At 40.2% G+C, this 26755-nt stretch overlaps 1 protein-coding gene across 1 annotated transcript in view; it reads right to left on the reverse strand.

Moving 5' to 3' along the window:
• The window catches only part of Pth2r (parathyroid hormone 2 receptor), a 68467-nt gene that overhangs the window by 11766 nt on the left and 29946 nt on the right, over positions 1-26755 (reverse strand). Inside the window, exons 8-10 of the mRNA XM_028886723.2 lie at positions 23109-23169; positions 17987-18050; positions 2737-2831 (exon numbers count right to left, since the gene is read on the reverse strand). Of these exons, the coding sequence (XP_028742556.1) occupies positions 2737-2831; positions 17987-18050; positions 23109-23169 (220 nt within the window). The remainder of the gene's footprint in view (positions 1-2736; positions 2832-17986; positions 18051-23108; positions 23170-26755) is intronic.

The following is a 26755-nucleotide window of genomic DNA, read 5'->3' on the forward strand; positions in this document are numbered from 1 at the left end:
GAAAATCTCACTTGCTTGCCCACCCCACCTTGTGGTTTTTAAGGTAGAAAATGAGGATACCAGTTGGACCTGGGATCAAAGCCTTTCTGGAACTGTCCTGGCTTTGGTCCTCAAATGACATCTCTCTTCCATTCTCATTGGCATCAGAGTGCATAAACCAGAAAGATTCTGGCAACATTTCTGGAGGCCCCAGTGAGATCTCCTTCACCAAGACCCCAGTTAGTCCAGAGAGGCTGCTTCTCCGGGGCCTCTCAGTACACTGAAGGTCTCTGGAACTAGGAAGCATGTGCCCACAATGGAATTCTGGGGTTCTTGAAAGATTTGCCTGACACTGCACAGAAAATTGCTTAAAGTTGAGGGTGTCAAGTTGTGGACAACCCCACACCTTCTCCAAGGCTGTTGTGAACCATGAGAGCTGACCAAGACAAGTCTCTGAAATTGGGTGTTTTGAAACAACCTCAGGATGAATACAACAGCTTGGCTCCTACTCTGCCTCTTGATGTCCTTCCTGGTCCTGTGGATGTGCATCCATGGAGTCCTGACTCAGCCTCTCTGATCGTATCGCATAAATTAGTGTGGAGGGCAGCCTTGTTCCATGGCAAATCCAATCAATATAACTCATCAATGTAACTAATACCATCTACACCCCTCAAAGGGTTCTGCCATTGTTTGAAGCTGTAAATGTGAGGCCTGGATTGCCTCAGACAACTCAAGATGTTAGAGATGCCAGAGTTGTGGGAAAACTGATAACAGGGAATGGAACCAGCCGAAAAGAAAGAAGTATGTTGCACTCAAAAAAGCTAAAGGAAGTTGGAGATCTGAAGGGCATTTTGACATCAAATGTGGAGATGCAGAGTTTGGAGTTTGCCCAGCTGGTTTTTGGTCTTGCTTTGGTCCAGTATTTCCTCACTATGCTCCCTTTCCTCCCTTTTGCAATGGTAATGTACATCCTATGCCATTGTATGTTGTAAGTATGTGCTCTGCTTTTTAACTTTGATTTTACAGGGGCTTACAGTTAAGAGATTGCCATGAATCTCCAAAGAGACTTTGGATTTTTTAAACAGGGTTGAGACTGTTAAAGACTATGGGGACTTTTGAAGTTAGACTAAATGCATTTTGCATTATGATATGGCTACAAGCCTGTGGGGGCCAGGGAGTGGAATGTGGTGATTTAAATAAGAATGGCCCCCATAGACTCTTAGAGAGTGGCATCATTGGAGTAGGTGTGGCCTTGTTGGAGTAGGTGTGGCCTTGTAAGAAGAAGTATTGGGGAGTGGGCTTTGAGGTTTCAGAAGCTCAAGCCAGGCCCAGTGGCTCACTATCTCTTCCTGCTGCCTGTGGATCCAGATGTTGAACTCTCAGCTACCTCTCTACCATATCTGCCTACATGCCACCATGCTTCCTACCATGACAAAAATTGACTAAATCTCTGAAGGGTAAGTCAGCCCCAATTAAATGTTTTCCTTTAGAAGAGTTGCCATGGTCACAGTGCCTCTTCACAGCAATAGAACACTGGCAAAGACATACATTTAAGTAGTATACTCCCAAGTTAGGACTAACACTGACACAAGAATGCAAATCTCATCTTCCCAAGTCTGCTTCAGAAGTAAGGCTTGATAATCTGGGGTTTCTGAAACAGAGTACTGAACCGAAAATACAAATAGGCAACCTGCATTCAGAACTAAAAATCTACACCATTTACAAATAACATCACACCTTTTTCACTTAATGAAGAAGAAAGAAAGGTCATTTAAATCCCACCCCCCACTACGCCACCATTCTGGGCCTGGGTCTTCACTGATGGACAGTTACATGAGACAAGCTATATTAGTACAGCATAGGCCTTTGTCTATAGATTCTTGGCACAATATTACCACCATAAGTCATGGAACATAGTTGGAGTTGGAAGCTGCAGGTTTGTTCACACTGTGCATCCTAAGAGAGTCCCAGCCATCTCTGCAGTCTCTGCTGCTGGACAGAAAAGGCTGACTAGACGTTAAAGGAGAAGGAATCAGCAAAGAACTTGGAGAATGTTTGTGAAATAAAATCAAAATGCTGTGCATGATTCGTTCCTTCCTGTGTCTGAGACAGTACTTCATAGCCAACTGGGGCAGAAGTTGTTACCCCTCTAAGGGATAGAAAACCTAGTCCACATCTACACGATGACTAGATATATTAGTTCAATTGGATAGAGGCCATTATTATTCAGAATTACCAAAATGACCACTGGAAGGAATGGGCACTCCCTTGAAATGAATCAATAGTGATTAGGAACAGTCAGTTTGTCCTTTTCTTCATGAAAGACAAAGAAAAGGAAGTCCTCCAACCAGTGCACTTGAAATATTCTTAAAATTTGTATTTGGTAGGCATCAATTCACCAAAGGATTGGATGTAATGCAACAAATGCACCTGCTTGGTTCTTTTCACAAGGACATATTTTTAAATGCAGACAGTTGTCTGAGATAATCGCCAAGAGATTTTTGTGTGAATTCATATAATTTATAGAAAATTAACAACCTGCTAAGAGGCAGAAATACACAGAGAATCTAGGCACAGTAAGAAAGTTTGGGAAATTCGTATCTTGACTATAGACACTTTCTTCCAACAAATCATATAAGTTGAATGAATCAAAACACACATCCATAGAGTAAAATCCCTTACATTTCAGACTAGCTGGTGTTTGTTCTTTAAACAGCAAACAGAATGTTTCCTCTGATGGGGGCACCTCTGGATTACCTGTACTGCTTCCTCATGTCATGCCCAACTGCATTGGTCTCCCAAATTTTGGTAGCGAGAACTCTAACTGTATTCAGGAACAGAATAAAATTCAGCTGAAAGACAAAAGAAGGTGACATCACAAAAAAAAATTAAGCCACTCTTCAAGACATTTATAGAAATTTAAAAATTTGGACTTCTTTGTATTGAGACTAAGAATTAGCCACTCCATACATTGGAATACAGAATCTGAGATAAGACAGTAAACGCTGCTGATTCTCAATTTTCCCTCATTCAAAAAAGAAAATAAAAATGAAATTTTTAATGGCATGAGATATCAAAGAATAATCTACCAGGATCCAATTTCCAAAGATCGGATGAAGCCCGTGGTAGGACGGAAGGATAAAATTAAGTTATTGTATACGTGGGACTCTAAAAAATGAATTAATAACTGGCTTCTGCCTCTGTATTGAGGAGAAGGAATAATAGAATTGTTCAGAGAATAATACTCTTTCCTATGATGTGCAAAATGTACTGGGAGATGGGCGGTAAGCATATTTTATAGGCAAGATGCTGTATAAGAAAAGACTCCTGGTATAGAAAGTTGTATTGAATTTGAACAGTAATAATTGTGGGGAACCACTGGAGAGGACTGGGTTCTGTCTTTGAACAAGGGATATAGCAGAGAGTTGGTGTGATGAACCCTTTGTGTAAGAGGGAGGTGCTTCTGGACTAATGGTTTGTGGCTGCCATTTCTTGAACACTCTCTAAGCCCTACATGAATTTGATATATTTTTATTGAGTACAATTATTAAGGACTTAAAATTTTCCAACTCAGAGAGATTTGACCTGGAGTACCCAGCTATTATCTGGAATCTGAAGCCATATGCATAGTTCCGTGACAAAATAAAAGATTGAATTGATTAAAAACAGTGGGGTCAGCAAGAACTTTCTAAACAGAACCTTATGAGCACAAGAATCAGCCTGGAGACTCAACTGGTGTGGCTCCAGGAAACTAAAAGGTGTGCATAGCAAAGGAAACATCGGCATAGCACACAGGCCACAGATGGGAGAAAATATTTACAAACTACACCTCAGACACAGAGAACTGCAAAAATGAAACGCTAAGGAAATAAAACTGCCCATGATCAACAAACAGGCTAACAATAAATGCTGGAGAGGATGTGGAGGAAGAGGAACGTTCATTCACTGCTGGTAGTGGGGGGTGAAAATTAATACAGCCAGTAGGGAAATAGGTTTGGAGTTTTCTCAAAAAAAAAAATTAAAAATAGAACTATCATATTTGCCCCAGCTATTCCACGCCTGTGCATGCACCAAGAGAATTCCATACCCCACCACAGATATGTCTCACTCCCCATGCTTATTGCTGCTGTATTCATTATAACAAAGAAGTGGAAGCAACCTAAATGCTGGAAGCAACATCAACAAATGAATGGATGTTGACAATCCGGTACATATAGAAAATGGAATATTATTCAGCTCTGAAGAAAAATGAAATCGCAAAACTTGCAGGGAAAATCGTAGTCTTAGAATGTATAGTGTTAAGTGAGGCGGCATAATCTCAGAATGAAAAAAAAAAAAAGCATGTTCTCCCAAATCATATACCAGCCTATAATATATTCATGTATATATGTAAGCAAATGCATATGTAGGAATACTATAACATTTTAAAAGAAGAACAAGAAAGGGCAATAAAACAAAGCCAAAATGCATACTAATGAGTTCTCATAATATAATATACTTTGTATAAGTCCTTTGAACACACTCTCATGTGTAACACATTCTCAGTGCAGACTAGATCCTTAATGGGCAGTGTCCAGATGTGAGTGGTTCCATGAGGGACTGTTATCTTCCTGGGAGACCTGAATTTTAAGTTAGATTTTTCACTGTTTAAATATTCCTGTAGGGAGTAGCTCTTTGTAACCACTACTTAACTCCTAAACCCCCTTTGTAGCGGGGGTGGACACCAAGAATCTCAGCTTCAAAATAGTAGAGTGCAAAGACTGTTGAGGAAAGGAGTCCCAAGAGCAGGCAAAAGAGTCAGAAGTGGGAACCATTACAAGTCTCACAAAGACAGCAAGCCGACAACCATAACATATATGCAGAGGACCTGGTGCAGGCCCATGCAGGTCTTGTGCTTGCTACTTCAGTCTCTGTGAGCCATTTTTACCCTGCTTAGTTAATACAGTGGGCCATGTTCTCCTAATGTCCTCCATCCCCTCTGACCCCTGCAATCTTTCCTGCCCCACTTTCTCAGAGTTATAGTAGATAGAGCTAAGCGATATTGTAGGACGGCAATAAAGAAATAGATCATCAAAACTCAAGTCTTTGAGCAACCCACAGCTGGCATTTAAAAAAGAACCAAAGAACTAAAATAAGAAATCAGAGCCGGCCACTCACTGACACATTTGAATTTGTATGCTTGTTTTTCTGCGGGCTGTAGTTCATTTTCCGAGAACTCTTCAAAAATAAGCCACAGGATCAAAGAATGTGCAAGGTGGGAACCATTTAGAAGATGTTTTCCTGATGGTAATTTGACAGTGCTAGTGTGGAGATCTTCACATTTAAATAACCCTGTATAAATCGATGCAGCGGAGAGAGCTTGAAGAGTTCACAGTTTACATTATACACAGTGTTAAGCATTAGAAAAATGTGGATCAGGAGCTAGTACTTCTTCAGAGTCATTTTTATTGGCCTGTCTTCACAATTTTCTAGACATTTACAGCATCATTGTGCTATGGACCAATCTCTGTGTTTTTGACATGGATGACTAATGGTGTACTTTAAGAGAAGTATGTTTAATAACAAAGTTCAGATTTTTAGGGTTTTTTTTTCCTTCTCATGAATGTTTTGTTCTACACAACTGTAAAAAGATACTTCAAAGAATTCTGACATAGGAACAAGATGATAACTCTCATAAAATTCTTAGGAAAATCTTAAAAGATGAATTTTTAAAATGTCGTATCCATTGCTCTTTAAAACATGAAGAGGAGTTAAACAGGTATAATCTACTCTCTGTTGTTAGGTTAATAATTCATCTCTCCCCAACTATTACCACAGGAAGGTCAACCTCCAAAATCAAAAAATGGGAATGAGAAGGAAATTGGCAAAGCTGGGATTTTTTAATGAATGTCTATTTATTAAAAAAAGAACAAGCAAATAAACAAAAAACAAAAGCAAAACAAAATAACAACAACAAGAAGAACCCCACAATATTTACAAACCTACAAGCAACCTATTACATTTTTGCTTCAGACTAGGAAAAGTAGCTGCATTCTTTTGCCTAATAGAGCCCTGTCACTTGAAATAACTCATCGTCTTTAGAAAGTAAAGAAAATCTCCAAATTAGAACATTCACAGTTCATCACCCATGTAACACACTCGCAAAACCCAACGAACACTTTCTAACAATGAAGTATGGAAGTTTATATACAAAATAATATATAATTGGATATTCACATTTTTTCTTCAAATTAGCAGTTTGTTTCTTAATTCCAACAGGCTTTTTTATTCATTTTACATACCAACCACAGATCCCCCTCTCATCTCTCCTTCTGCTCCCTGCCACCTTCCCCCCATCCCCAAAGGAGGGATTTATATAGATTAAATTTAGTATGTAACTTTGACAGAATTGCAAATACCAAATTGATTTTTTTCCTAGAGAAAAATTTGCCTTCCAGAAGTCTTCCTTAAATTTCTCAAAAACAACACTACAAATAAAATTCAGGCTCTAATATATACTATAGAAGCTGTCTGTGAGTTACGACAAGCAAGAAATGAACTATGCATTTTCTATTTATATTTATTATAGAATCAAATTGTAGTATTAGAATGAGGAGTTTATTACTTACTGTTTAAAAGCTCAGTAATTTATACCAATTACCTATACATTAAGTAAAAAATTCCTCATGTTCAACATATTAAGAAATAAGCCAATCTGTGGTGTGAATGGATGGGCTGCATTTAGAGGGTCCCTGAGGGGAATAAATGCATATAGCATTTGACTTTGATGCAGACAAGTGTTGCAGAAAAAAGTGAAGGTTAAGGTCAGGGGTAACCAAACAGAACCCTTCTTGACACTGACAGCTGGGCCGGAGATGTATCTTGGGTTTATTTGCTAAGTGGACTTGTTGAAGAACCCTGTAAATAGTGGAGATTGCCCCACTGAGGGACAGGAGGCTGAGGGTCAGTGCTGTCTCTGAAGATCTGAAGATACTGTTCAGGTTGCTCAGTGCAAGTTCCCGGAACAAAGGACGGGCTATCTGAAGCCAACTCCAAGTCTTATGTTCACCCAGGATGAATGTTATGGGCTTCATCAGGGATGAGAAGGATGAAGGAGGAGAAGAAAAAAGTTCACATCAGTTGAGCCCCTCCTGTGGAAGGAAAACTCAGAACTGAGGGGAGGGAGGAAGGCAGCCACTCCAGAGTGTGTCCAAAGGCACAAACTGGGGTAGACAAATGAGGCTTTATCTGGAAAGAGAGGGGAGAAGAAAGAGAAGGGAGAAAAGGATGGATTCTGGAAGAAGTTTCTATTCACCTGGTGACATCCATCAATAAATTAGTTACATGTTTACAATTATATGCATTGGTTACATTTACTTTTCTTGCTACCTTTAAAAAAAAGGTTCACTCATTAAAGGTGGGAATATACCTTTAATCCCAGGCAGAGGGAGACAGATATCTGTGAGTTTGAGGCCAGCTTGGTCTACATAGTGAGTTGCAGGACAGCCAGTATTACAAAGAGAGATACTATCTCTCTCCATAAAAGAGGCAGCACATTGTACAGAGACATACATGAAGGCTTCACGTGATTGCCAAAGAAATCATTTAATGAATGGGATGTGTGGGATTGAGTCCCAGAAAGCAACAAAAAGCACAGGCTGTGAGTCACAAGTTGCCACAACTTTGACCTTCCTTAGAATACAACAACAGCATGGGTTATGGTTTCTCCCTTAGGTCCTTAGGTCTAACCAGCAACAAGAGCAGGGTATCTCATTTAAAAAGTGAAGGACTTTCAGAATACCATAACTGATGATGCCAGAGTTGAACAGGACGGAGTTGGAGGTCCACCAGCCTCTCTAGGGCAGGCATCAGCTCTTCCATATAAATTTACCTAATCTGGCCACATGATATCTCCAGAATTTTTATTGCCTTTTCAATAAATAAAACTCATCCATCCCACTCTTGGGCATATACCCAAGGAATGCTGATTCATACCATAAAGATACATGCTCAGCTATGTTCATAGCAGCACTATTTGTAATAGCCAGAACCTGGAAACAACTAGATGCCCATCAACGGAAGAATGGATGAAAAAAAATGTGGTACATATACACAATGGAGTACTACTCAGCAGAGAACAACAATGAAAGCATGAAATTTGCAGGCAAATGGATGGAACTAGAAAAAATCATCCTGAGTGAGGTAACCCAAACCCAGAAAGACAGTTATGGTATGTACTCACTCATAAGTGGATTCTAGATATAAAATAAAGAACAATCAGACTACAACCCATAGAACCATAGAGGCTATATATATAGCATGGAGGCCCCTAGGACGACTGTGGCTTATAATAAATTTCAGTTTTACTCAAAAAAAAAAAAAAAACTCACATCTCAGGCTGAGGGTGTAGCTCAGTTGGTAGAGTGCTCAAATAACATCCACAAAGCCCTGGGTTTGGTTCCCAGCACCACAAAAGGTGTGTTGAGGGGGGGGGGAAATCAAGATGGCTCAGTGACAAAGATATTTGCTGCCAAGCCTGATTATCTGAGCTTAGTTTCCAGAATCCACCTGGTAGACAGAACCAGCCCCACTTGTCTTCTGACCTCCATACAAGCACAGCATGTGTGCACACCTGCCTGCCTTCCATACAAATAAATACATAAATAAAATGCAGGGCTTTTTTTTTAAAAAAAAAAAAAAAAAAGATGAAGATGGGTGTGGTGATGCATATTTGTAATCTCAACACTCAAGAGGTAGAAGTGGGGCTATGGTGAGGTCAGGGCTATGGTCAGCTACAGTGAGTTCAAGGCCAGCATGGGGCGGGGGTGGGGAACCCACACAACTCCAATCTCTTAACTTCCCTTAAGTCTCTCCACGTGTCACCTCACTTTCATGGAAAACTGCGACATGGGTTAGCTCAGTCATGACTCCACCCACCTGCCAACTGACCTCTTACGTGGTCTGCAGCTCTGCCTTCATTCCTGGCACAGAAAACACACCCCATTCATGTATACCTCCTGTGGAGAGACACTTAAAGCAAATATCATCTAGTTCTCATTTACTTACCCCTCCCCTGTGAATCCAGGGTCTCAGATTTCTAGAGATACCCAAGCCACTCTCTACCCAACCAGGAGCATCCTCAAAGCCATCTCCAAGGGCCCCATAGCAGTCTGCTCAACCTCTCAATCAATCAGTACATCTCTAGCTATGGTTTTAATTCTTTTCCACTGGGACAGTCCTTAAACTCAGGTCTTAGTGTCTCAGGGGAGCCCCAGCTTATTGAGCACATACTGAATCTGCCCATTGGGTCTTCATTGATTCTTCCAGGCCTGACTGGCCCTGCCTGCTGCTCTCCTTGCTCTTCCAACTGGGCATCCCTGTACTTTCTGATGAGGCTCTGGAAGCCGCAGCATCTAAACATATGTCCTCCTCTGGTTTGCTTGTTGGTTTTCACTTTTTGAGACAGAATCTCGGGTATCCCAAACTGGTCTAGAATTCTCTTTGTAGCTGGGTGAGAATGACCTTGAACTTTGCACCTCCTGCTTCAACCTGGGGAGTGCTAGAATTACCAGTAAGCACCATTTCTATGCTTGGTTTATCTATTGCTAATTCAAACATATTCCTCTTGTATTCCAGTGCCCTATAGGAGAATTTGAAAGTCATACTCATCAACATAAAGACAGTGGGGTTAATAACCAACTGTCAATTTTGGGGGTGCTTGTTTTCATAAAAAGCATTATTTTCTAATGACTGGCTGACTCTCTTGAAGATTTCAATGTGGGAAAACAAAGCATAATAGGACAATGCTCAGTTATCAGTCCCACACTTCCAAAATCAATTTAATGCTTCAGAATTTGTGCTGAAGTCAGTTTTCATCTGGAAACCTAGGTTCTCTTACATATGTCTGACTGCCCAGAACTCCTTTATTGCCTTAAACATAGTTTGCTCTGTGTGTCACTGAGAAATTCTGATCCCATTCTACCTGATTCTACTCTCAGAAATATAAGCATTCCAAAGAGAAGCCACACATTCTAAACAGAAGTTACAACAGCCAAAGCCAGAATTAGGCTAGGGACACAATTTGGATTGAAAATTCTGTGCTACATTTATTTGTGATTGTACACAGGGAGCATGTCTGTTTGCATAATGCTGTGGCACAATTGGATGAAAGGCCATAAAGAAAAGAAACCTGATATTGTAAAGGAAATATATATTTTTAAGGTATAAATATACCTATTGAAATGGAAAATTGTTTTTTACAAAAATTGTTCAAGATAGAATTTGGCATGTTTTTTGAGTGAAATAAACAGGGTCAAAACACAGGTTGTGCTCTTTTCTGTCCCACTGATGTACTACCTTTACCTTTATCTGCACAGCTGTAGTTTACCTCCCTAGTCAGAAAACGATCTGGTGAAAAAGACCTGGAATTTCTACAGTTGTGTGTGCTTTCCCTTGTTTTGCCTTTCTTCCATCCCAGTCCCCAAGGACATCTACTTTGTACGGGTGGTTGGTTCTTTCAACTACTATTGATCCACTGGCCACTGTGTTCCAGGAAACTCTCAAAATGCATTAGGAATATAGAGATTTAGGAGACAATATTGTACTTATTTACATATACCATGCAGCTTAGTGGGCAAGGAGACAGTCACCAGACAGTCAGAAGCCTTCTGTTTCTTTGAGGTTTGGGGCCATCCAAAAGGTCAAATTGAAGATATGACACTTCAAGGAAGCAAGAGAAACACATCCTAGCCTGCCAAGGACTCGGAAAGGCATGTGGAACAGACCTGGACAAGTTCCAGCTCAGGTAAACAGCTGTGTAACCTTCCAGAGGCTCAGAAAGGCATGTGGAACAGACCTGGACAAGTTCAAACTCAGGTAAACAGCTGTGTAAAGGGTGTGAGCATGAGCAGGAGAGTCCATTCTACACACTCAGGGATTTTTGGGTTCTATTAAAGATGCCTGGAGCTCACCAGGTAACAATGTATATCCTCATGTTAGAGTCTCAGCTCTCCTCACTTAGCAGCTGAGCAGCCTGGTCCATTTCCTTATTTAGAGTTACTGCACCTGCACCCAGGCCACAGTGAGCACTCTGTCATCTTTGTTGCCATTAGTTTCACCCTTTCTGCTTTCACAACACCGAATCGCCCAGAAAGAGAAGGACCACTCTCTGGACACCACGATGGAGCTCTCTGCTCACTTTTCCTTTTGTAGATTAGAAGATATGGGATGCCTGGCATGGAAATCCCCAAAGGTCTGGAATCCCAGGAGGTAAATACATAGGCAAGTCTTCCTAGAAGTTACTGCAAGCAGTTTTACATTCAGACTAACCTGAAAACCTCTGCTACAGAGTTAGGATACGCACAAATACATATTAAAACTCAGAGGCTTTATTGTCCCTGGGGAAAATGGGGGAGGAGATTTTCCTTCCCTCCTTTTCCTCATACCATTTACCTAAGAAAACTTTTAAGCACTTTCTCATCTCTTCAAAATACATATAAATATTTTTTTTCATCAGACAGGTCTTTTATCATATTGAAGACCCAAGAGTGTCTTTCTCAAAACCTTGGAGCCAGTTCTTTAAAATACAGCATCAAAGGAGATAGCTCTTGGTTTTCTTGGAGAGAGAAGAAGCCTAACTTCTTCAGGTGGACATCTTCAAGGTTCAAAGCCACCTCTGCCACAAAGCATTGAGAAGTTTATTTTCCCTCTGCATAAAGGTAGTTAACACACACAGGTAGTCGCATCAAGTTTAGGATGATTCATATGCACCAAATGGCATTGGTGAGCCCTCTTATGTGAGAATCAGCTGTTGTCCATCTTGAAAACACCTATGCAAAGCTGGTTTGTTTAGCCACAAAAAAGAGTGAGATTTCTTTGCCATTGCAGTCTCTAATGTTAGCATATGACCTACCATGCACATGGCACTCAGTTTAATAACTTAACATTAAAAGTGTTTTCTTCCTGAAATAATTTTGTAGGCAGCATTTCAGTAACAGGAGAAGGGTCTGGTTTTCATTGTGCCTCCTTAACCAGGTATGGTGATGCACACCTGTAATCCCAGCACTTGGAGGATTGGTTACCTAGCCAATTCAAGGCCAGCTATCAGACAGACAGACACACAGAGAGACAGATACAGAGAGAGAGAGAAAGACAGAGACAGAGAGAGAGAGAGAGAGAGAGAGAGAGAGAGAGAGAGAGAGAGAGAGAGAGATTTCCTCCATAGCAAAGCCTCATTCCTATCATCATAACAAAAGAAAAGTGCTGGGTAATCAAAAAAGAAAGAAAGAAAAGAAAAAGTTTAAAACAACAAAATGATCGGAGAGCAAAGCTACAGGACAACCAACTAACGTGAAATCCATGAAAAGACAGTGACTCTGTAGAGAGATGCACTTAATTTCCAGAGTAGGGCCCAAAGCTGTCAAAATATTGGTAAACTACACAAACATTAAACTACAAAAAAAAGAAAAAGAAAAGAAGACAACAATCTGGATCACAATAGTAACACAAAGAAAATAAGATAGTGGAGAATCAACCAAAGAAAATATTTGTAAACTGAAAGTTATGAATACTACTGAAAGGAATTAAAAAAGACACAGATAAATGAGAAAATATCCCATGTTAATAGGTTGGATGACTTAATTTGTGGAAATATCCATAAAACCAAGAGAGATCCCGGTATTCAATGCAATTCTTATCAAAATTCCAAATACATTCTTCACAGAATTAGTTAAAAAAAAAAATCCTAAAATTCACTCAAGAATACCTAAAATCCTAAATAGTTGAAACAATATTGAGCAGGACCAAAGCTGAAAGCATACTACTTGATTTCTAAATATTTTACAAAATCACAGTAATCAAAACAGCGTGGCAGTATCATAAAAAATGCAGGCGGCCCACTGGAACTAGAGGTCTCACAAGTAAACCCATGCATCTATGGTCAAATAATTTTCAAGAAAAAAGGTGAGGAATACACAGCATGGAAAAGAGAATTTCTTCAATAAATGGTGTTGAAGAAACTAGCTATCCATATGCAGAAGACCGAAACTGGACCCTTGTCTCACACCACAGACTAAACAGTCTCCAAGTATACTAAAGGCATAAATGTAAGACCTTGAATCATTAAACCAAGAGGGAAACTGGGTAGAGATGCTTCATTACATTGGCCTGGGGGATATATATATTTATATATTTATATATCCCTCAAACCGCAGACAACTGAGTAAAAACTGAATGAAGAAAACCCTAATAAAGGCAGTCTAGCCAAAGAGTCTAGTCTCTATGACCCAAGACAGGCCAGACCTCCCTAGGGATTCATACCATGTCCAGGTGCAGAAAAAAAAGGGGGGGCTGTATAGGCCAGGTCTGATGGTATGTGCCTGTAAACTCAGCACAGAGGCAGAAGGATCAGAAGTTCTAGACCAGCCTGGGCTACATAGCAATATCCTGTCTCAAAACAACCTATAGCTATACAAATGGAACAGATATTGCTATACAGTCAAGCCATGCACTATGGTGCCAATGTCCTCCCTCTCTTCACACCTTTACACAGACTCGGTGAGAAGAGACCCAGTCAGCTTCCAACATGGGTGTTGAGTGACTGCCTGGCTGGCTGGATTGCCATGGAAAGTAACTCGGAAGCCAGTTTCTCTTTAATCAAATATTTATTAACTTCAGAAACTGGACCTCACATGGGAAGCAAGAAAATGAAAGTAAAAATAAGAATATTACTTTATATTTTTTCCTCAGTGAGCAGAAGGTGAGTCATGAAATACTTTATTAGATGAGTTACAAGAGTAAAGGCTGACTCACTTTTTCAGAATCTAAATACCTCTGCTTTGAGGACATAATAAAGATTTCTACGATCAAAAACAGTTCATACCAAAAAAAATGTTTGTTTGTTTGTTTGTTTGTTTGCTCCCTTGTTTATGGTTTGAGATCATAATTTATATAACTGTAAGATAATTTATTCATTTGGGATATGCACTTTCACAGCCTTTTTCACAATATCAAAGTGATAGCATGCCAGCATACGTGGATAAAGAATATTCAATCATCAGAAAGCTCTGCTTAGCCAGAGGACCACTCCAAGTATCTTTGGGGATCATGGGGTCAGGAACCAAAAAGAGTCTCTGAGAGGCCTTCCATGTCTAAAGTCACTTACAGGTATACATGCACAAGCATCAACACGACTGAGGTCTAGAAACTGAAGTCTATCCTTTATCACTCTATAGAGACACCGGTCTTTGCTTGCCCAGTTGTTTATTCTGGGAAACAAGAACTTGGAACTTCTGGCAGGTTCTCACCACCCTCCAGTATCATCATGACCACTCAGACCTACTGGCCCTCGGTATCATTACTACGTAACAGTCCCACTGCTAATCTCCTCCAAGACCCAAGGACTTTCTGAATGAGAGCTTTGATTCCATGGGTTCAGTGTGAAAACCTTGGGTTCTCACCACATGCAGAATTCTGTCTCAATTTCTTATGAGACATAAAAACCTCTTCAAGGTCCATCCTCAACACTCCTTGTCCTCAGTTCCTGATGCTAGCACACAGAACATGGAGTCAAAACCAACACATTTCTCCCCAGACCATTACCAATCTTCACAAATAATGAATGAATGAATGAAGCCACCCCATTAATCACTAATTTTCTTGCTTGTGGTTTTCTGTTATTAATCTCTACCTTCTTTTGAAATAGATATAAAATCACCTTTCATTTTCTAATGGCCAATTTTTCTTATAAAGTACTGGTCTTCAGAATTGAAGTAAAATAATCATTTCTTATAGAATCTAGGTTCTAACACACATTGAACTGGGTCTGCTGTGTGTCTTCTAACTCTTGACTCTGTGGGATTGTGGGTACTTTAAGGATTCCTCTCAGCCATTTCCACTAGTAATCTTATATCTGAGGTGATATATCCAGTGTGGTCATCCAAACAGGCCCTTCCTATTTGGAGCTGTTATGACTTATCTCTTGACTCTTAGGATAATTCCTCATTTTATTTTTTTATTATTACTTTATTCTTTTAAATAATAATTTAATTTTACATGTTAGCCATGGATTCCCCTTGTCCTCCCCCCTCCCCCAAATTTTCCCCCCAATCCACCCACCATTCCCATCTCCTCCAGGGAAAGGACTCCCCTGGGGATTCAGCTCAGCCTGTTAGATTCAGTCAAGGCAGGTCCAGTCCCCTCCTCCCTTCACCCAGGCTGAGCAAAATGTCCCAACATAGGCCCCAGGCTCCAAAAAGCCAGCTCATGCACTAAGGACAGGTCCCGGTCCCACTGCCTGGGGGCCTCCCAAGAAGTTCAAGCTAATTGACTGTCTCACTTATCCAGAGGGCCTGATCCAGTTCCATGGGGGCTCCTCAGCTATTGGTTCATAGTTCATGTGTTTCCACTAGTTTGGCTATTTTTCCCTGGGCTTTATAAACTCTGCCTTAGGGTTTCTCTTTGTAGCTCTGGCTTTTCTTTTCCTTAGGCTTCTACTTGCCTTTTTAAATTGTCTCTCTTATAACTCAACTTTCTCCAGGTTATTGATAGAAATAAAGAAGACATTGATTTCCAGTGTAATTTCTGGCATCTAATGAAAACTTTCTGATACATTCACAGACTAAGTCAATCATGAAGACTGGAGGAATTTCTTTTATCTTTGAGTTGTAATAATGAACCCCAAAGGCAATTCTTGCTGAATAGAAAGTTACTCTCTAATCTCTTCTATAATTTATAAGACTGACTAAAAGAACTTCATCATATTGGAAATAGTAACCAAGGATTCTTGGGCTGGGAGATGTCTTGTTCAGTAAAGCCCTTGCCCTACAAGCATAAGAACCTGAGTTCAATCCCCTATAACTTATGGAGAAAAAGCCAGGTGTTTGCAGACCTAGTGAGCAGCAGCAGGTGAAACCCTGGAGCTTGCTGGCTGAATCAGAAAGCTGGCTCCAGGTTCAATGAGAGAGCCTGTCTCAAAACAAACATGGTGGAGAACTATTAAAGAGACACCAGACATCAACCTCTGGCTTATATATGTGAGGACCTCACACCTACACAGGTGCATACACACATACACACATACACACACACACACACACACACACACAGAGAGAGAGAGAGAGAGAGAGAGAGAGAGAGAGAGAGTTTGCTTTGTGATTTTTTTAGTTGAAGAAGAAAATGTCCTCCATTGTCCTTTATCAGTGTGACAATTTTATAATTCTTTAATTCTAAATTGGCTGTTTTTCATTTTAGTTTAGAAAGTTCTGCAAATAAATTCTTTATTCATGTTGATGATAGCAACTTCAGCCAATAAACAGACAACACTTTGGGTTAAAAAATTGTTTCCATGGAATATGCCCAATAGGTTACCACTTTTTACTTCAATTCTGACAATTCTATAAAGAGCTCTTGGGACTTATGGGTCCTTCCTTTTATCACATGAAAAAAGATCGAACAGCTGCTGTATAGAACAGATGTATTTTGGAACATTAACTGAAAACACAAAAGAAGTAAGATATACATTGTCGCCCCTTGAAAAAGATAATAGTAAGACACGAAGGAGCGAACACTCAGAAGAGAGAGCAGAAATTTGGAAAAGACAAAGGATGGCAGTGCAGATGTGTGGAGAGCTCGGTGAGAAATGGGAAATCAGCAGAGAATAGCAAACTCTTTGTGGGGTCTGCTGTTCCCTTCAGGGTCACAGATGCTGTCTCAGAGACACACTGCAGTTCTGGGTTGTCACTAGATTGACAGGGTAGCATTCTGTTTACTTTTAAAAGGCAAGGATTTATTAAAGTCACTTGTTTCTTTACCCCAGACACAGTTTTTGAACGGTCTAATTTGACAATCCTATAGCAAGGTTCAACCCGCCCTCCTGAACTGTCCCTGCACCGTTTCATTTCCCTTTCTAAGCATCAACATCCACAGGCCTCGGGTAAAGGTTCTTTTTGCCCTGCATGACTGTTCTTTAACCAGTTTTCCTATAAGCAACACAAACTCCTACTGATTGTCTAGAAGTGCCTAGACGTATGAACAGCTGCTCATCTGGATACAGTGTGGTCCCAGGTCCCAGGGAAAGTGAATGACGCTTGAAAGGGAAGCAGGGAGGGGGCAGGAAGAAGGGAAATGGGAGAAGGGAGGGACAGAGAGAATACCATGATCAAAGAAAGGCAAAAGTAGTCATTGGGATTTTAAATTACTTTCTAATGTGTTAACATCTATCTAGCATGTGTGTTTTTAGGGTGCGTATCATCTTGTATTACAAGCAAGACCCAAGTGAATATAAGCTAGCACAATTTTTTCATCAAACCAGAGAAGCTGATACCATGGAGTCATCCGGGAAAGTGAAAAGTAAGCATTTTGCTGAGTCTTGTTGGCCCAGATGTGTAATCTTGTTTTCCTTGGCAACCCAGACACAATACACAGTAGAAACATTCAGGCACCTGGGTCTTACGCAGTACACGCCAGCTCTAGCCTTTTTCTCTATTACCTTGTAGACAGGGTCTTGTAGGGCATCTCTTTTGGAGGACCCGGACCCATGTCCATGAAGCAAGCAAGACAAACAGAAGAGTCAGACAAGGCTCTAGAGAGGTTCTCACCATCACTCTTTTTTCCCCAAATTCCTCTGCTCTGCTGTTATTCTGCATTTCACTTCTCACCACCTCCGTTTACTAATAAGTATTGAGAACACTAACTCCGGATGCAATTGATGAAAAGAAGGCTGTAATTTAGAGCCTTATAAATCCCTGCACGTGTAAATATTCACATGTGTAATGAAGCCTCAGAATTGCTCCCATGTGCCACCTGGTTACCTTGATTCAAAGAACAGCAACCAGTGTCTGCACCAGACCCAATGACAGCCACAAATAGAGGCTGACCCCCAGCCCTGACTCTCCCAGCTATTGTGATAGGTGTAAAAGTTTCTAAAAACCCACTGTACAGTAAAGCAACAGGCAAACTTGCCCAGAGTTTTAGTGGTGATTTTATTTGTTTGTTTATTATTTATTGAAGCTACATAAACTTTTAAACTTACCCCAATAGCAGCTAAGATTGGAGCCTGGTAAATCCACCGGTCTCCAGCACTAAGTTCCCAACACCTGAGGTGCAAAAGAAAGGAAGGAAGGGAGGAAGAGAGGGAAGGAAAGAAGGAAGGAAGGAAGGAAGGAAGGAAGGAAGGAAGGAAGGAAGGAAGGAAGGAAGGAAGGAAGAGAAAGAAAGCTTAATGAATAAATTTGGCCAAACAAATAAATGAGAATCAACTCTAACCCCAGCTTCTTCTTTTGGAGAAACAAAAACATTTTTAAGATTCTGATCCTGAAGTATCCAAACCACTGAAAACACATTATAAGTCCTGATTTCCTTACCATGAAGGAGCCTGTACATGAGTGTTATAATACAAGGAAGTTACTTCTATAGTGATCAGGTCAAGACCTTGTTTCTACAGCCACAAAAAAAAAAAAAAAAAAAAAAAAAAAAAAAAAAAAAAAAAAAAAAAGTTGACTAAGTGTAGCACAATGGCACTTTGCTTTTATTAGCATCAAAATAAGACATAATTTAAAAATTTTGGCAAAGAAAAAAATCTATCTTTTTCAGAAGTTAAAGCAATTTTATTTCATAGCTTATTATCTATAGAAATACAACAGAAAACTGAACACAAATGATTCTTATCATAGAAATAAGAACTCAGCTTTGTTGATGGACTATAACTCATTAGTGTTCTCTTGACTAGTTTTTATATTTACTTGTAAACCTTCAGTATTAATTTTCATGAATATAAGTGGTTCATTCATGTCTCATTTGATCCAATTTAACATCTTCCTAGTTACTCCTCATTGAACAGGGAGTTAAACATTTTGGCAGGTGTTCATTTCATATCTGTGTGTGATCCATAATTTGCATCTTTAACATCTACAGATTATGTTAATAGCATTGGTAAAAAATACCCTACAATTTAGCTATTCGTTACAATTAGTCTCTAATCCCTAAGGAATATTTAAGTAACACACTGTCAGAGATCAGTGTGGGGACATGACAGGATGTTGTGTGGTATCCCAAATGCCCAGACTAAATAGAATACAGATGGCCATTAAATATTTGTTTTATTGAAATGACATAAATTGAATCCAAAATAAGTTTAACTGAACCTCACCTAATCTGGCTTGTACTGGTAAAAGCCATACACTAGATTAAATATTAAGGGTTTTTTTTAAATTACTTCTACTTGAAAGTTTAAGGTAACACTTTAAGCAACTGTTTTAAACTTATAGACATGTAAATAAAAGTCTCCCATTTCTTTCTACGCAGACAAAATTCAGTATTGATTATACCAATAGTAAATGATATAAAGAATTGGGGAAAATGTAATGTTAATTTTTCAAATTCTACATGATAAACTTATCAAAAAATTGTACTTTATGAATACCTTATAGATGATGAAATGCTATTTCAACAATTTTTAAAAGGTAAAACATTTTCAGTCCATATCTACAACTATGTACTTTTAGAGTATAGTTTTCATGTACAAGTAATACATTCTCACCTCGAAAATCATAAAATAGAAGACGTCGGCTATACTGAGACACTCTGATCTTCCCCGCATTCTCTCGTTATTTTATTAAATATGCTGTCAGCGCCTGTACATTTCTAAATGAATACAAGCATCATATTCTTACTTTTTCTTATTGCTGTATTTTGGATCTTAAATTACTCCCCATGTGTTAAAGGCCTTGTCCCTGTGTCCAGCATTACTGGGAGGTGGCAGGAGCTTTGCCAGGTGAGGTCTAGTGGAAGAAAAGTGGAACTGCTGGAGAACGCCTTTGAGGGAGAAATTAGGAGTCTCAACCCCCTTTCCTTTTGATTCCCAGATACCATAAAGCAAACAGCCCCTTCTCATTGTGATGAACTATATAGGCCCAACAAGGCCAAACAATCATGGGTCAAAACCTCTGAGAGTCCAATCTGAACTTTCTCCTACTTTTAAGTCGATTGTCTTGAGTATTTTGTCACAGTAACAGAAAGCTGTGATGACTGATAGTGATTATCAGGGTGATATGATCTAAAAATCACCTAAAAGACAAACCTATAGTCGTGTCTGTGCATTTCTCAATGAGTGATCAATTTTTGGAGCCCCATCCTAAATACGAATACATTATTACATTATATAATTATATAATATAATGAATATATAATATATATATATATAATGGTGGCACCATTCAATAGTTGAGAGAGTCCTGAACTGAGTAAAAAGAAAATAGCAAGCAGAGCATCTGCATTCATACTTCTCTGCACCCTGACCACAGAAACCATGACCTGCCACCTCATGCCTTGCCTCCATGACTTCTCAGCCATGATGGACCATACCTCAAACTGTGACCCAAAATAAATCCTGCTTAATTTGCTTTGGTCTGGTATTTTTGTCACAGGAGCAATAAACGGAACCAAAACATTAACACACTTATCTCTCCAAAAAAAATTATATGCTGCTGTGCAATTTTATGTTCCTTTAGAATGTACATATAAAATTGCATATATAGATTTCCTTGTTGATACCCAAATGTATCAGTTGCACATGTATGTTGCAAGACTGTAACACAGAGAACAACAAAACCCCTACGTCAAACTCATCCTGTCCCTCCCAGCTGAAGTCTGCACAGCCAGTGAACTTGGAATCTTAAGGGAATGGAAATCAAGACACAGAATTGTTACACTTGCACACTGAACACTGAATTGAACATTTTCAGAATTATGCACCCGGCATCCCTCTTTCACATTCTTTAGTAGACAAGAAAGATCAAAGAGTGTTACTAAGTTGCACGCATCATGGCTCACTCTACCCTCAAAAGCCTTCAGCTAGAACAAAAGTCTTGAGGTACTAGCTACACGGCTTTTGGGTTCCACACATTTTCATTTCAGTTTTTAGCATTCAATAACATCTTCACAATCTCTTCTCTCTGCCTCACTGACATTTTAGCATCATGTCTCCTAACACACGGGATTCAATCATGCAGTTCCAACTCTACAAAAATCATTATTTTTGGAAGTAGGTCAACATCGGCTCTCTCTAAATGAATCAAAAGCATTGACTCCGGTGGGTTAGAGTGTCAAAGTTTCAAATTTTCTTTTTGACATAATAAGAGAGGCAAGTGAGATTTCAGACACTTTCAATAAAATGCTATGACTTCTTATTTTAAATTAATTTTTCAACAGTCCACATCATACCCAGCTGAGGAACTCAACTCTGTTCGGAGGTTTTTAAATAGATTTTTAACACTCTAGGGAATGAATTTCTGAATGTTGTAGTTTCAGGCTCAAGTGTTTGACTGGAAAGTAGGACTTTATACACCAACATTGGAAACCTGTACCATCCTATTATAGTGAGTAAGCCAGCGCCGCCGCGCCCCCCCCCCCCACTTCTCTCTCCCTCTCCACCATATTCAGTAAAAATAGAGGGGACAAGAGGGGCTGGCCCTGGAGAGTATGCAAATCCTAGATGTTTGAGTGCACCTTTTTGCTGCCTTTTCTACTGCACAACTCACGTTTCCTTCCGAATGATGAAGCTAACGTAGAACAAAGGAGTTACAGGTCCTGTCCCCATCTCCTCCCCCGCCCCCCCACTCACTGACATCCCTTATCTCCTCTAAATGAAGCAGGAACAAAGCAGGTCTGCTTCTGTTGCTGCGATAAGATGCCCCTATAAGAAGCAACTAGGGAGGAAGGGGTTTGTTTGGCTTCCATTTCTAGGCTACAGTCCCTTAATGAGGGCAACCCAAGGCAGGAACTCAGTCAGCTAGTGTCACATCACAGCCCCAGCCAGAAAGAAACAGAAACACCCATGCTGCCTGCTTGTTTGCTAGCCACTCGGTTCGCTTTCTTCTGTCTTACATAGTTCAGGACCCCTGCCTAAGGAATTGTGCTGCCCACAGTCGTCAGGGCTTCCCATATCCATGAAGATCATCCTCCACAGACATGCTCCCAGACCAACCTAATCTAGACAGTTCTTCAATACAAGCTCTCTTCTCCAGGGATTTTAGGTGGCAGCAAGTTGGTTGGTATTTAAAACTCACCGTCACCAGTGTCTTATAAAGTGTTACCTGTTTTGTAAGTACATAAAACCAAGAAACAGAAAGTACTGATTCTGCAATTTTATCGGTTAGCTTAGCTTCTCCTAGTCTAATAACACATGGCAGAATTTTAAGATGGGGCCAGGCAGTGTTGGCACATGCCTTTAATCCCAGCACTCAGGAGGCAAAGGCAGGTGGATCTCTGAGTTCAAGGCCAGCCCAGTCTATAGAGTGAGCTCCACAACAGCCAAGGCTACCCAGAAAATCCTTGAAAAGTCCCCCCAACCCCCCAAAAAAAGAGAAGGAAAAAGAATTTTAAGACTGGAAGAGACTTCTTTTGTATTTCCAATAGCTTAGAACTGAGGGTGTATTTTAGTGCTAGACTTCGTGCCTAGAAAGTACAAGGCCCTCAGCTCAAGACTTGGCATCACACACACACAAACATGCAAAAGCAAACTCAGAAGTTGAATGTGGAATGTTAAGAATGATGGACATAGACATATTTTGATCGTTATAGTTCTTTAGATTACATAAAACACAAAGTTCAACATCTGAATCTATTCTATGAGCCTCTCTGTTCTCTGACCTAGGAGGTAAGACGCTTCGGGGCAATGCGTTAATCTACCACTGCATACAGTCAACTTCATGTGACTTCCCTGTGGGGCATTTACCCACCACCCCCACAGCTTCCCAGAGTTTTCTTGAGTGCGATCAGCAGGAAATATTAGATAGAAGGATTTATAGCGGAGAATCTTGCGGAGATAAACAGATAGAAAATAAAGGATAGCCTCGAGAGGGCCTGGAACCTATTCCAATGGACCCCGACTGTCTCTGGCCCATGGTTTTTATAGAGACGCCAAGGGGTGGAGCAAAAGACCTCCTCCCCCAGCACAGCCAAGTGCAGACCATCTCAGACACCTGCACTCAGGCCCGTGGTCCTGATCATCCTCTATTCAGACCTGCTGGGTAAAGCCACGAGGAACCCGAGAACGGGCTCCCACACTTCCCCAAAGGACAACAGTGTCAGGAACAACAACCACGTGACAGCCTCCATCCACAGAAACCCCCACCCGAGTTTTGATTTCCACTAACCTGGTGTCAGCCAGAGTGGCTCGTACCACTGCCCAAGCCATAGCAAACACCGCTGGAAATCCTGTAACAAGAAAGAGATTTGGAACCCGTATTTACTTTCAGATCGAGGATCTTTTTTTTTCTCACGTGCCTATAATATTAGCAGTTAAGAGAGAAAAACAGACACACAGAAAGTGTTGTTGTGATTAAGACAAGTGCACCTAACGCCATCTCATCAGTCTGAGAAGTGACAACATAAAAGGGCAAATGGCCCCTGGAGATCTGAAAATGATGACCTTTGGTCAGGTTTTCACGGCAGGGATGGAAGGGGAACCACATTTGGAGGGGACTGGGATTCCCAAAGCCATAATCATGCAGAGGGTGGGACACTCTGCCACTCGATGCACCGACACCTGCTTCCAAGGAGTGGAGCAGTGAGGACAGAGAAAAAAAGCTGGGAGAAGCCGTGGGCTTTAGAACATCACACTGTTTGCATTCTAAAGTGGACGGCAAGGAGATGCTACCAGCAGGTTTTAAGGTCAGGAAGACTGTGGTTTTGTCCTTTCTTTTGGCTCCTAACAGAAGCGTTTGTCCACACTCGTGGGACTGAAGTGACTGCTCAGAAAAGAGGCATTATAAAGAGAGCCTGGTGTCCTTCGGTTTCCTCTCTCAGCATCTCTCTCTCTTACGTAACACACACTCTGGCAGCAGAAGCCGATGCTCTCAGACCTCCAGAATCACTTGCTGGCTTCCATCTATTCCTTACTAGTTATCTAGATTCAGCTTCTTTGTTATAGCAACATAAAATGAACTAAGACAGGGATGTTAACAAATACGTCTATATTTACTTTACCATCCAGTGAACAATTGAAAACTATCTTCTAGACTGAGGTCACATTATATACATGTAACACATTACATACAGGTGATGAAACGTTTATATCTGCCGATGATTTTCAAAAAACACAGAATGTGAGGTATTTTCTACATTGAAGGGCTGGCAACCCAGGATAAGAGCTTTTGTAACAATAAGCAGGCATTGGCACCTCTTTGGATAGTTGAAGGATATAAAAGTTAAATACCACACTCATAATAGTAAAAACCTAAAGCGAAACCTCTTAAATACAAAATTAAAGTGCAGAAGGATATGTAGATGAGAGAATAAACAGAAGGAAGAATAAAACATCATTTGTGGGAGAAGTGAGACGAGGACAGGAAAAAGTAAGGATGTGTTAGGCTGAACAAGAAAGGCTCATTACTTTCTTTTATTCCCCTCTACATCATTCTTAAAAGTTCGTTTTTGCCTATTCAGAGGGCCTGATCCAGTTGGGGGTGCCTCAGCCATTGGTTCATCGTTCATGTGGTTCCATTCGTTTGGCTATTTGTCCCTGTGCTTTATCCAACCTTGGTCTCAGCAATTATCGCTCATACAAACCCTCCTCTTTCTCGCAACTGGACTCCCGACTCCCAGAGTTCCACCCAGGGCCTGGCCGTGGATCTCTGCATCCGGTTCCCTCAGTCATTGAATGGGGTTTCTAGCACGACCATTAGGGTGTTTGGCCATCCTATCACCAGAGTAGGTCAGTTCAGTTGATTGGCTTGATCTGTTTGGGAGGCATCCAGGCAGTGGGACCAGGTCCTGTGCTCAGTGCATGAGTTGGCTGTTTGAAACCTGGGCCTTATGCAGGGACGCTTGGCTCAGCCTGGGAGGAGGGGACTGGACCTGCCTGGACTGAGTCTACCAAGTTGATCTCAGTCCTCCTGGGAGTCTTTGCCCTGGAGGAGATGGGAGTGGGGGGTGGGTTGGGGGGAAGGGGAGGAGGGGGGGAGGGGGGAGAACAAGGGAATCCGTGGCTGATATGTAGAATTAAATTATATTGTAAAATAAAATAAAATAGATTTTTAAAAAAAAAAGAATAGAAAAAGTAGGTTCCCTTGTCTTATTCTTGACTTTAGTGGAAATTCTTTGAGTTTTTCCTTATTTAGTATAATGTTACCTTTAAGTCTGTCATTTATAGCCTTTATTATGCTGAAATTTGTTCCTTTTACTCCTACTTTCTTCAATAGCTTTATCAAATAGGAAGTTCATCATTATCAAAAGCCTTTTATGTATCTGTTGGAATAATCATGTGATTTTTGTTTTTTTATCATATTCATATCATGTATTATAATTACTTATCTGCATATGATGAACTATCCTTGAATTCCTGTAATGAAGCCCACTTAGTTATGGTGAATGATCTTTTATGTGTATTTTAATGTAGCCTATAATAATTTTATTGAAAATTGTTGTTTATGATCACTGGAAAGATTAGCCTAAAATTTCTTCTTTTATTTATTGTATTTTTATCCAGTTGGGGTATTAGAAAATAAATGCTATTTTATGGGGAAAAAATTTTCATTTTTAATTGTGTGGCTATGTGTGTGTGAAAGTGTGTGCCATGTGTATGTGGTGCCTACAGAGGCCGGAAGCATTGGATCCCTAGGAGCAGGAGTCACAGGCTGTTGTGAGCCACCTGATGTGGGTACTAGGAATTGAACTGAGGTACTCTGGAAGAATAACCTGTGCTCTTAATTGTTGATCAATCTTTCCACCCCCATCTCTACATCTTTATGGTTAAATCTTATAAAAAGTGGTCAGGTTAATACTTGTCTTTAATCCAGAAATGATCAGATAGGCATTGGTTCCTCTTCAGATTGTAACTTTTTTTTCAATGCACTGTTTAAAATGTTTGTTTTAAAAACCAGTGTAAATAGTGTATCACTAGATTTCTAAGTACTTGCCTAGCTGAAGAGAGTTTAAATGAGTGATAGAAGGAAACAACTAAGTTCACTTCTACAATAAAGCCAACAAATCATGTCATTGAGAGAAAATATGCAGTTGGATTCTCTGAATTACTTCCACTTTGCAAAGCAGATGTCGTGCTTGTAAGCATTTGAAGAATGGATTTGTGAAAATAAAATCAGTCTCTCAGTTTCTGAGATATGAGAACAGCATAATCTATCAATCAACCAGATGTAGATAGGAACTTTTTAAAAGAGTTTTGCTTTCAGAGCCAGGAATCTTCTCATTAAATAATGCCCTAGAACAGCATTTCTCAACCTGCGGGTTGTGACCCCTCTGGTGGGTCAAGAAGCCCTTTCACAAGGACATATCAGATAACCTGAATATCAAATATTTACATTATGACTCATAACAGTAGCAAAATTACAGTTATGAAGTAGCAACAAAATAATGTTATGGTTGGGGGTCAGCACAGCATGAGGAACTGCATCAAAGGGTCACAGCATCAGGAAGGCTGAGAACCACTGCCCCGGAATATCTTTTAAAGACTGGAGTCGCAAAGAGAGAGTCAGAAGATAGACTAGCTGCAGAATTTATTGTAGTGTGGGATTGTGCTAATGAAATCAAGCTAAGGTTGGGTAAAAGATGCTCCATATCCATAACTGTGAAGATCCTATGTGCTTTAATGTGCGTTCTTAAATCTCCCTCAGGGAATAGAGATTGCAAAGGACTGTGCTTATTTACTACCTTTTCATCCCAATGACAAGATCATTGTGAGCAAATTAACAAAAGTTGTAAAGGAAAGTTAGAATCCTCTGCTTGCATGAAAGTCTGCTAGGAACAAGCCACTTTTACCCTTTCTTTTTTCCCCCATTGGAAGATC

This window comes from Peromyscus leucopus, chromosome 13, assembly GCF_004664715.2.
Source record: "Peromyscus leucopus breed LL Stock chromosome 13, UCI_PerLeu_2.1, whole genome shotgun sequence".
Taxonomy (NCBI): Eukaryota; Metazoa; Chordata; class Mammalia; order Rodentia; family Cricetidae; genus Peromyscus; species Peromyscus leucopus.